Raw genomic sequence first — 13,171 nt, forward strand, 5'->3', positions numbered from 1 at the left:
TGGGACAAATTGACAAGAGCTCATTCCATCACACAATTCGCTCTCAGATTTTGAACTGCTGAGCTGTCGACCACTCAGTGGTCTTCTGAATCAGTGTCCTAACCACATGAGCTACTGCGATCCCACCACAATACTATACTGTAGCTATTCTTATAACTTCAGCCTACACCAGTGATGGAGAACCTTTTAGAGACCGAGTGCCCAAACTGCAACCCCAAACCCACTTATGTATTGTTGGGTGCGGGGTGGGCGTGGCCCATTGGGTGGGTGTGGCCCATTGAGTGGGCATGGCTGCGGTGGTAACGGCAGACTGAGTGGGACTAAAAAGTTCAATCAATCAATTCCAACTTTGCAAGATCTTTTTTTTTTCCTGCGAGAAGTTGAAATTGATTGCGTGATTGAACCTTTTTTTTTTTTTGCACATGGCAGAGGCAGAGGCCTAAAGCAAAAAGGTTTTATAAAATCCAGCTGAAGGCCTAGGACTGGGGTGACGGCGCGTGTGCCCACAGAAAGGGCTCTGCGTGCCACCTGTGGCACCTGTGCCATAGGTTCGCCACCACGGGCCTATACTACATACTCAATACTTTAGCCTCTGTACTATGGATGTGGAAGGAGATATAACAACCCTGAGATTATTCAATTCTGTAGTCTTAGAGTTCCAGATGAACTATCATATTCACATTTAAACTGGTGACAGGTTGATATAGAAATAAGAATATAAGTAGGGACCAAGATTGGTTGTGAGGAGCATTTTGCTTTTCCCCAGCTATACTCTGGTAGTTGGCTCTAGACAGTGGTGGGATTCAAATATGTGAACAACTGGTTCTCTGTGTGGATGCTGTTTCCGGAAGTCCGTTCTGCCGAAGTGGTGCGAACCGGCTGAATCTCACCACTGGCTCTAGAATGTAAAGTAGTTGAAGCACAAGAAGATGGTTTGATAATTTATTCTGGGGCTTTTTTCCCCCCACAAATCAGTATGCCCACAGATACCTTTCTTGATGCCCTCCAGTCTCCCTACTCCACCTAAAATTTGACTTTTTTTAAAAAAAAAAATCCCTATTTCATTAAATAACATAAAGCATGCTGTAAAGCTATGTATCAGCCTCCAGCATTACTTTATTAATGAATAAGCTTATAAACCCTGAAACATCACATAAGCTTTCTGATTAAATAAAAACATGGGTGACAGTAGTCCAGTGTTTTGGAAAAGCGCCATCCTACACAGAGAGACAACAAAGGCAAACAGAGTATTAAGGAGTGTCTGGATGAAGATGAACACAGATACTGATGCTTTGTAACTCACACACAATGAGTGACTTCTGGGAGTTGCTTGAATGGGCTAACCCAACAACTTCTTCTTAAAGCTCTGAATACTCTCAAAACTTAAATGTTGAGGTCTTCTCAGACAATCAATCAGCCAGGGTATCCTTGAGTTTTCTGAAATAGAAACTTTCTGATCACTGATAGATAACTAGCTGCACCATTCTAGCTGGCTAATCACTAAGTTTATTTATGATGGGCTTTAGTTTTCTCAAGCCAAAACTGTATGACAGTTAGTGGAAAATGTATCCTCCTTCATTCATACATATCCAGAGAAGAACACATGATCCTGTTGTAAAAGTATATGCCAATAGAAGTGAGCAGAAAAGGAGGAAAAAATAATAATGCAGAGAATTGAATTCACATCTGGACAGCAGATTTGGGATTTGGCTCAAAAAGAGCTTCTTTTCAAATCAGCAGAGTCCAAAGAAAGTATCACTGTTCAGCAGAACAAAGAAAAAAAATACAAATCATGCAGCAAACAATATGAAAACCCAGTTTCCTTCTTCTATGTGCTTGATGTCTAATTTTGTGTTTTCCTAAAGGAAGTTCAAGGAAAAAACTGCTGGATACCTGGATAAGATCCTAGAGTGGCAGTACAATCTGTTATTGTTACTGCATCTCTAAAAAAGACAGCTTGACCACTTTCATTATGTGCTCACACAGGAAGTCATGAAACACAAGTAGTTGCCAAGTTGCTCTATTTAACTCAGTGTTGCTCCACCTACAGGAAGCAACTTCCAGCCCCACCTGGAGACCAAAGGTAGAACTTATTGAAATATTAATTTTTCTTTCCATAATAGCAAGATAGCTGTAGCTGAGAAAGATAAAAGTTTGGTGTCTGTGCATAATCATTGGTTTCAGACCATGATAGGTTAAAATAGATCAAAACCATATTCCTAGTGTATTTACTATTTTTAAAATCCTGAATCTTATATTTTTTAAAAAAATAATTAATTGGTTATTTTAAATGTTATATAAACAATTCTGTCTTGAAAAATCACAACACAAATTTCAGAACTTTCTGAAAATTTCATATAGCTGAGTGCAATGAAACTAATAAACTGATTGAAACTAATAAAATAAAAGCTTGTCTCCGTATTAGAAGAATGTGTAACCTTGTTGCCTTGTATCTCACCTGTGATCTATCAAATATTCTAGATCAGGGGTGTCAAACTGCCGGCTCACAGGCCGAATACATCATAGCAAAACCACGCCCACCTCATTGCCAGCAATGGCAAAAAGTCGCGATATGTCGCGACACGTCATGCGACATTGCAAGTTTGACACCCCTGTTCTAGATCCCTTTTGGCAACTTTAAGCTCTGGCCAATGCTCCATTTTCTTTGTAACTTTGCTCTTATTTTTAACAGACACACAGACCATTTCATTATACTATTTTAGATTTACCCCAGTATGAATTGTCTGTGGAATCCCAGAACCACAGAATGGGAACATATTCATAAGTAAATCTACATGTGATACAACTTCAAGAAGAATATTGTGAGATTTCTGAACAGTTATAAACAGGAATGAGATACATCATTGTTGCTCAAACACCATCCTATCACTCAAACTTTTAATGTAAATTTAGTAAATATAGAAAACACAGACAAGAGGCAAAAATACACTTAAAAAATTAAATGCAACAACCCATTAACAAAAATAGAAATAAAAAAGAAGAGTATCCCGTGATCACATAATTGCCATTGTGATCTCCTGCAGCTTCTCCATTGACAGAAGCCAGGAAGGTCACAAATGGCTGCCAGGTGCTGCAACCTTTGTTTTTGTGAGCCAGTTGCCAAGCTTGACATAATCAGGTGAGTGTGGAGATGCTGCAATGGCTGCAACTACAAGGAACAGTCATCTCTTCTCATTCAGCAGTTGGAATTTTGAACAGTCAATGAATGAGTGGTAGCTGAACTAGGATTACCTGTAAAGCTACTATATTTAATTTGTTGGAAATTATGGGAAAATTACAGACAAATGTATTTGAAGGGCATCAGATTAGGGAAGGTAGCTATAAAAGCAATTTCTTTTGATTAAGAAATTATAAATAGACTGAAGAAAATATGAATTTTCCAATGTGTATTTCATAACAAGAAATTCTACTCTATATACATCAGGGTTAAACAAAAATAAAACCATGGAACAAAGGAGTCATTTATATGTCTCGAGGTTGCAAAATATAGCATGTGTGCAACCACTAGAGTTGCAATTAGTCTGAGAAATTTCCTCTTGTGAGGTTTTCATCATGACTTACCCAATTTTAGATACCATACAAAAAAAAATCTTCAAATTTTGAGGAAGCCTCTCAGCATAGGAATTTAGCTGGTTTCAAACATTGTGAGGAAAAGGAAAGAATACTTCCGCTCGTGACACTTCTGCTAATAGCTACAAAGAATGAGAGGGGGGTTTTTTCTTTGTGATTGAGATACATGGATAACTGAGGTGTATTTGAGACGCACAGAATCTTTCTTGGCATATTATAGTGGGAATGTGTAAAACAAACCTGTGATTAGTAACCTGCACCTTTCAACATATTCACTTTCAGTTCACCAGGAGCAAAAAAGACTTTAATCTTATTACAAAATACCCATAACTACTCTTCAAATATAAGCTCCTAAAATACTCTTAAGCATACAGTATCATCATGAAAACCACATCCTATGGGTCTTTCTCCAATACCAAAGTCAACAGAAAACCAAATTCATAAATTTCACTATCCTTATTCCCAATGACTGTTCTGCCCCATTATTTCTATTCTCAGTTCAAAAGAAGTTAGAGCTTAGGGACCCTATTTAGAAGATTTGCATGCAGCAGAAAAACAAATTGTCCAAAGATTGTCTAGGAAATCTCTGGACAATTTTTTTTCTCTATCCATAGTGGACTACTTAAAGAGAAGGAGAGTATTAAATTTATTTTATTTGTATTAATTTACTTTCATTTATATCAATGTATATAGTTGTGTGATGATGTCATTCTGTAAATGAAATAAATTGAAGTGAATAACAGAATTTCATAATCAGTGTATATTCAATGGAAGTACTTCTTGGTCCACTAAACTGAGGTTTTATTGTACAGCTAACAGTGATTTTCACTCATGAGCTGGGGATAAAAGTAATGTTATGAGGATATAGCAAAAATGGATGTTGCCAGGATGTGTTGGTCCTGTGGATAGACACAAGCAGGGCATAGCATCAAGCAAAGAGAAACAAATGGAGAAAAATATATCCATTTCTAAAAGTGTTTTAGATTTTCTAGAATTTGCCCCATTCTCCTTTTTTCTTTCACACCATCTCTCTCATTCATTGCTTCTTCATTTGTTTGATTTGTATCACCAAAGTCCATACCTGTCACTGGTATAATTATAAAAAGGTACATAAAATAAATGCATGAATTCAATGACATTTTTCTTCCAGCAAAGGTTTCTTCAAGCTATGGGTTAATTTTATAGGACACACAAACACAGAAATCTAAATACAATGCAATGCAGTATGTTCTTCAAGTTTCTTGGTGCAGCCCACTGGAAGTGCTCACAACTTTCCTACCTATTCTCTCTTTTTTCTTGTTTTCTATGCATTGGTGTTGCAATTACCTCCATTAAGATTTTTTTTAAAAAAAATAATAATAATTTGATGGCTCTGTGATAATACAATTTACATAGTAGAGAATTCTACTTGTCATTATAAATTATGAATTGAATATACTCTATGATTACTGACCCTGGCAAGAAATCAACTTTTTTCTGCAAGGTCTTGTGACATTCTAGTTTCTTCACTACAAGGAGTCTTTTGATTTCTGTTTTTTGTATAAACAGGCACTAGCAGAAAACCAGCAGTTTCCATGATATTAATATGCCAGGAAGCAAGCAAGCAAGCAAAAAAAAAAAATCTCAGCTGCAGTGAGAGTGTAGGAGCAAAAAGTTTTATATAAGTAATGTCCAGTACTGTATGGGTCCCTTGAAGGCAAAAAGTGGTCTCTTCACAGCTAAAACAGTCAGTACTGTATAGATGAGAGAAATGCAAAAAGTGAATTGAATTATCATCCAGATCTGAGATGCAATCCAGATATTTCATATTATGGAATCCAGATATTTCATATTATGATTTCCATGATCCTGACTATGGCACAGTTTGAGAATCTGTCCTCAGGAACTTTCAAGGTACTTGGAATGATCTCATGGCAGCCATACCAGAAACAGTTAGCTAGTTAGCTGGTTAGCTTCCTTAGATATTAAATTATAACATCTATCCCATTGCAATTCTATGAGTCCATATTATCATGATTTTATTATGGTTGTACCCTATATATATATATATATATATATATATATATGACTGATAGCACTTAAAAAAGTGAGAACACCAGGAGAATTATGAAACCATAAAAAGGTTTAATAAATATAAAACGCCGAGCTTTCGCCGGGTCCTCCCGGCTTCATCAGGAGGACCCGGCGAAAGCTCGGCGTTTTATATTTATTAAACCTTTTTATGGTTTCATAATTCTCCTGGTGTTCTCACTTTTTTAAGTGCTATCAGTCATATATATATATATATATATATATATATATAGGGTACAACCATAATAAAATCATGATAATATGGACTCATAGAATTGCAATGGGATAGATGTTATAATTTAANATATATATATATATATATATATATATATATATATATATATATATATATATATATATATATATATATAGGGTATGATGAACATCATGGTATATATAGGGTATGATGAACATCAAGCTACCTGTCTCTAATTTAACTTCATCTAAAGGCGAAGCATACTATTGTCATAAAAGGCCCAAATGGCAGTAGTAAAGCAAATACGTTTCATCTTGATTCAGGGATTGCTAGGAGTTTTCAATAACCTAACGAACCAATCAAATCATGATTCATCTAAGTATATTTTATTGAGTTATTCCAAGTGTCTCAACAAGCCTGACATTGTGTCTCTTTCGTCTGCCAACTACCTGGCCATAAGAAATGCATTTTGTTTTGCTCCAAACTGTTGGCTCCAGCAGTTTCATCTTTGTTTTTCAGAGGCACCCAATGAAAAAGAAATATTCTTGTTCTTCTGTGGCAACAAAGCAAAAGGTTAGTCTGAGAGCAAATCAGAAAATAAGCAGTTTTAGGAGCACAAAGAACACCCTCCTTTCCCTCTTGCATAAGCCAAAGGTAACTGTTAAGAATTGACCCAGAGTGGGGGTGGGGGAGGCTTCACTGAATTGCCAAACCACTTCCTGTAACTACATCTAGACTTTCCCTTTAAAGCAGGCCATGATTTCAGCTGTGGAGCTGGCCTTATTAAAACTGTAACAACTAGAATTTTGGATTATCACAGATAGAATTTTATTTCAGTTGTTCAGATAGAATAAAGCTGAACACAACTAATATAAAAATCCAATTAAAATCCTGTTGGTTCATGAGGAAAAATATAGGTGAAAATGCTATTAGGATTAGCCAACATAGATAAACTTTTTTATTGCTTCTTCCCCAATCTCCTGGTTTCTATAATATTTTGCCTGATATAATTCCTGACTCTTGTGTGTAATTTTAATTGTTTTAATAAAGGTAATATAATCTATAAATGGTTTGGCAACTTATGATCCAGGGGTATATAAATATCCACTTTCTTGATTAATCCAAATTACAGTGGCAGAGGAACAAAAAGTACATCATTTTCCATTTAGTCCCATATCTGAATGCTTAATCAAGGAAGAGGTCTTATCCCATATATTACGGCTGAATTCTCACTAAAGAGGCTAGATCTTAAAGGAATCCCAAATCGTTTTTACCAATTATTATAGTGTTCAGTCTCTTTGCTTCACAGATCAAGTCATTCACTCAGAGATAGAAAATAGCTTATTTAAATATTATTATATGATTCTAATTATTTGAAAATATTTGAATAAGAGTCCTTCTCTTCCATAAATTTATGGTTTTCCATAAATTCAGCTCAAAGATTCCAATCAAAAGTTTTGGACAGCTGCAAGGCTCATAACTGTGATATTTCAATATATGTTGGCCATCACAGCTACCTAGGGATAAATTTGGTGTTAATATTATTCCAGGTCTTTGAGCTGTCCTAAAAAAAAGGGATCAAAACTCCCATATCTCTTCTGCTATTATTTTTAAGATTGAACCTACACTATTTGACCTCTCATCCTCCTAATGGTTCCTGTAACCATACAACTTTTTATTAGAGGATCCCATGGTGGTAACCAATGGGATGTGCCATTCAATAAACAACAAACAACATTTCACTCATTTTAATCCCCTCACTTGACCTATGCTGCTAGACTGAATCATTCAGCAAAGAAGCAAATCACTGGGGGAAAAGTGCCCACTCATGGAAGAAATACAATGCCTCCTTGTATCTGTCTTCTTAATAAATAAAGGATTGAATTCTGTGTATATGTGTGTGTGAACCTTAACTGCAACAAAACAAAAGCAAAGCAGCACAGCTTGTGATATACCAGGCCAAATACACCTTAATAATGAACCATTTAATGTTTCATTAGAGGTTTAGTAAGCTCTATGGTGACTATTTGGGATTGGGGGAAAAAGAGGAAGAAAATGTCACACAGAATAAAATTCATGCTTTTTTGTTATTAAGATCAGGGGTCCCCAATCCCCAATCTGCAGACCACTACCGGTCTGTGGCCCATTGGGAACTGGCCCCTCAAGCAGTGGGGGACCACACAAAGCTCCATTTGTGCATGCGCAGGATTAAGTTGCGCATACAAAACCATCCCCTACACACACACACACACACCGCTGCCACTGTTGTTGATCTCAAAACCACAAAGTTTGGGGACTGCTGATTAAGGGTATATGATCCCAAAGATGGCAACCATTACAAATAAAATTGCAAGCAAATAATTAAAACAGAAAACTAGGTAGAAAATATATTCACTAAAACATAAGGAAATACTGTAGATGTTGTGAATCAGCCCAGATCCATCTTGAATGCAACAAGATTCAATTCAAAACTTTCCTCAAGTCAAACTCAACTTTTTTCCAAACCAAATTATAGCCAAGATATTCCATTCCAGTATTAATAGGTGGAACCTTCTAAGGTTTAGCTCACTGATAAACAATCCAATAAGAGTTTCTGTCATAGGCTGTAATGGTGACACATCAAATACCTACAATTGCAGCGTTTGGGACAGAATGGATCTATACAGAAATAAGTATGCAAAAAAACCAGCAGTTTCTGAACTTTTCAGGAAGTTTTTCAGCTTCCAAGAAGTTGTACTTAATTAATACAGAAAGTATTTTTTTCCAATTTATAATAAATACATTCAAAAACTGTTTTCAAAGGAAGTTCTTATTGAATGAATCCACCATTCTCTGCTTGCTTTTCTGAGCTGGCAGGTTCATTGGCATGGCAAAATGAGCTCTTCAGAAAATGACACATTATGTATTGCTTGTTCAACAATAGAAGAAAAGTTTGTGGATGCATAACCACTATTGTATACATAATGTACTACTGTATATATAAATATATAACATACAATATCATGGTACATAGTCTTTGGGATGCATAGTTAGCAGCAGGCACACTATTTTATGCCCATTCATGCAAGGAAGGCTCATTCAGTACATGATCAAAGCTTTTTCTTGTTTTGGTTTTTTAAAATTTTGTTGTTTGTTTGTTTTTCATTTGGGGTGTAGGGGAGAGAATAAAAGGGAAAGAAAATAAATAGGAGACTTGAATACAACAGTCAGATTAGATCAGGGCTTTTCAACCTTTTCACCCATTGTACCACTTTTAGGATATGGCAACATCCGAGTACCACCAGTCGCCTAGCAAGGTGTCAAAAACTTGATGACCCCCCCCCCAAAAAAGAAAAAAAGTGATAAAGTACAGGTAGTCCTCGACTTACAACATTTCGCTTAGTGACTGTTCGAAGTTACAATGGCACTGAAAAAAGTGCCCCCCAACCCACAGCCGAGCAAGACACCTGCCTGCCCGCTCAGTGGCACTCTTCCTCCTGTCCGAGGTTTTCATTGTTGTGAGCATTTCTGTTGAGGATTGGCAACAAGGTGGTTTTTTTTTGTTTTTTATTCCCCCCGTCTGCTGGGTGGTTGCAAGAGGTTTTGGTCACTTCACATGACCCTGGGACACTGTGACCGTCATAAATATGAATCAGTTGCCAAGCATCTGAATGTAAATCACAAGACCCTGGAGATGCTGCAACATTCCAGCTGATCGGCGCTTCTTCTGGGCTCAGCAGAAGCGCCAGGATCAGCGCTGAGCTCCAGCTGGAGCCTGGCGCTGATCCTGGTGCTTCCGCTGAGCCCTGACAGCCCTGCAGCTCCAACCATCTCTCGCTCAGGCTTGTGCAGTGCTGCCACCAGTTCAGCTCATTCCCCTCCCCCGTTACCACTTTTCTAGAATGGTCGTGTACCACCTGCCAGGTGCCAATGTACCACAGGTGGTACCCGTACTACTGGTTGAAAAGCCCTGGATTAGATAACTGAACTATCCTTATATTCAGCCGAACAAATGGTAAGTTAATTATAAGAATATATGGCTATGGATCAGGGAAAAGATAAAAGTTCATATAAGAGCAAATGATGGCTCAGCAGCTGGAATACTGACAGCCTAGGTTTGAGATCCAAGTGCTGTTCAACAGGATGAGCTCCCATTCCTTGCTCCAGCTCCTGCCCACCTGGCAGTTTGAAAGTATGCAAATGTGAGTAGATGAATTAACCACTTCAGCAGGAAGGTAACAGTGTTCCATGTGCCTTTGGCATATAGCCAATGGAAAATGTCTTCAGATAATGCTGGTTCCCTCAGTCAAGAAACAGAGATGAGCACCCCACCCTAGATCAGGGGTAGTCAACCTTGGCTCTTTTATGACTCGTGGACTTCAATTCCCAGAATTCCTGAGCCAGCTTAGCTGGCTCAGGAATTCTGGGAGTTGAAGTCCACGAGTCATAAAAGAGCCAAGGTTGACTACCCCTGCCCTAGAGTCAGACACAACTGGACAGGGAAAACCTTTACCTTTTTAGTTTAAAAAAAAGGCAACTGGATAAATCTGGATCTCTTTTCTTTTCTAGAGAATCTGCCTAAACAAATTACTATATAGCAGAACAATGAAATAATAGCAGGACTGCAGCACTCTTCTAATAGGCAAATTGTTTAGCGACAATGAAACTCATTGCCAAGATTGTACCACTACTTAAAACCAAACCCCAGTTTTGTTCCTATATGTTAGAAAAGTTGCAACATTTGAATCAGAAACTCTATCATGTCTCAAATTGCCCTCAGCTGTTTTTGAAGTGTTTCAAAGGCAACTTATTCAATGAACTATCTCAAAATCAATTTGAATATTTGATTCCAATAATTGACTAGATTTGATTGACTATCCTTATAATCTAATCACCCCTAATAGGAAGTTGTTTTCTGTTTGACATTTGGTACAGTGGCCCTTTCAGTGTCCAGATGGGATTTTTTTCCTAGCCGTACCTAATTTCCCAGGAAAAGTGCATACAATATTTTACCATTAGGCAACTTTTTTCCTTAAATTGCAAGGGAACAAGAATTCAAACCAAACCAACAATTTACAGAAAAGCTATTTAACAGAATATTTGCTACATTTTATGTAATAAAAAGTTCTAAAATCTGAGTGCCACATTTTAAATACGTTGTCTCAGCTAGCTCAAGTTTCCAGTTGTGGGATATGGATTAAGAATTTCAATAAAAACACAATGGAGAAGTAGGTTTAAGTATGCTTTAACACAGTTGACTGACTATGCCTATTTTGATTTGGTGAGTCAAAAGTTGCAGTGCCCTGACCTGAAATAACTGAGATCTCTTTTGCAGTTTCTTCTTTACTATTCTTTCCAGTTCTTAATGAACATCAAATGAGAAAAGCTATATTGAAGGGGTGACAAGGTTTCTGTGTAATTTACATAGCCATACTTGTCCATAGATGCTATGCCCTTCTGCAAAATACATTCAGCTTTGTAAGAAGACCAGCTTGAGATAACACTTGTTGTGTAATTACTAGACGCAAGTAAATGTATCTGAGAGAGCACTCAAGAGCAAAGCAATGCAGTTTGTCAACTCATAGCACTGTGCAGCAATCTCATATCCTTTATTTCATATACAGTAAATGCACTTCCTTTCTGAGGCATTTGTTCTACAAATACAGTAGAACAATATACATTATTATTGGATATCAAGGAAATTATATTATTAATAGATCATTTTGTATCAAAGAACCAAAATTTTAGGATGATACAAATGGCACAAAAGTGCAGAGAAATCTTTAAACATTTGTCATCATATATATAGTTTCCAAAAATATCAGCAGCACTGTGTCTCATCATCTAGCCCATTGAGTGTGTGGGATCTGCTTTTCTCTCTTCCTTTGACTACTTTAAAAACAGATTAAGACTTCAATTTCCTACAGTCTGACACATCATATGTTCATCTGAGAACATTAATCATAAGCAAGGACATGGTGTCTAATAAAATGCAAAGGAAATACTAGCTGCTTCTCCCACATTTGCCCAACCATTTTTCCCACATCCCTCTCAATAATATACATGTACATATACATATACACATACGTACATGTACAAGCACATGCACACGCATACACGTAAATATACATACCCACACACAAAACTTGAAAAGGAAGCCATTTCCAATTTGGTGTATATAAAATACATCTTCTCCATATACTTCAAGTCTTGGGGATAATTTTTCCCCTTTCTCTCTGACATATAGTGATAAATTTACAAGAACTAAGCACACTGCGGGTCGATCACTGATAGAACCAGGCAATAGGTTAAAAAAACATGCACATGAAATAAACAAAATCCATATTTTGAGGCTGTAACCTCTAGGTTTTCAAACCCTAAACAACCACAGCAGACCCATTGTTAGAAAAATTAAAAAAGAAAGAGACCGTCTTTGATTACCATCTTGTCCAGAAGTCTCCAGATATTCACTCAGCTCACAGCCAAAGACGTTCGTGGCTCCTTTCCTCTTGAGTTTCAGCTTGCCTGCCTTGTTCTTCATGAGTTAATTCCAAAAAAGAGGATTACCCCTCCTTCCTTCCCCCCACCCCCCTTTTTACACCAAATAAGTTAAAAGTTCTCCCCTCTTATTCTCAGATTTGTGTTGTTTGTGTCCCGTTTCTGGTCAGCAACATTGAAAGCCCAGAAGAACTTTCAGCCGGATGCCTCAACATTAATCTTCACCAGATGTTAAGCTGTTACAACTACGGCTGTTGTAGAAGGGAACAATCAGTACATACAGAGATCTCCAGCAGGAAGCAGCATAAAGTTTGTAGCCCAAGTTCAGGATGGTTCTCTATGAGGGAGTTAAGAAACCAGTGTCTCCAGCAAAACTGGCAACAGAGATCAGATTTTGGCTGAGGTTCTTTCTTGCTGATGCATCCCAACAAATCAAATGAAGCTGGCCTTCAAATTAAATCAAGCTGGGTCTTTCATAGAAAAAAAATCAGACACTCCGAATCCATTTTTCTCCATGAACATGTAAAAAAGGGAGAGAGAAAAAAAGAGAAAAATACAAAATTGATGAAGAGCTGCAAATCTATGGAGGCTTTACATTTTAAGCCCCTTACTCTGTTTTGGGGCTATTGGACAATATTAGGAGAACAAGAAACTGGCTTTCTTCCTTAATGCAGTCTCTCTCACTCTCCCCTTTCCTCTCCTTTTACCAATTCTGGGATTATCCAGTTCAGGAAACGCTGAAAGGAAGTTAGCAGGGGAGGGGGCAGGATGGACTTTTTTGGCAATATGGCCAGTAAAGTATGTATGTGTGTGTGTGTGTGTGTGTGTGTGTGTGTG

The 13,171-nt window shown here is 37.3% G+C and overlaps 1 protein-coding gene across 1 annotated transcript in view; it reads right to left on the bottom strand.

Annotated features, from left to right (window-relative positions):
• Window positions 1-12,377, bottom strand: part of ARHGAP31 (Rho GTPase activating protein 31) — a 96,816-nt gene extending 84,439 nt beyond the window's left edge. The window contains exon 1 of the mRNA XM_029284725.1: window positions 12,278-12,377. Coding sequence (XP_029140558.1) covers window positions 12,278-12,377 — 100 coding nt within the window. The remainder of the gene's footprint in view (window positions 1-12,277) is intronic.
• Between the last annotated feature and the right edge of the window lie 794 nt (window positions 12,378-13,171).

Source organism: Protobothrops mucrosquamatus, unplaced genomic scaffold, assembly GCF_001527695.2.
Source record: "Protobothrops mucrosquamatus isolate PMUCROS unplaced genomic scaffold, P.Mucros_1.0 scaffold869, whole genome shotgun sequence".
Classification (NCBI taxonomy): Eukaryota; Metazoa; Chordata; class Lepidosauria; order Squamata; family Viperidae; genus Protobothrops; species Protobothrops mucrosquamatus.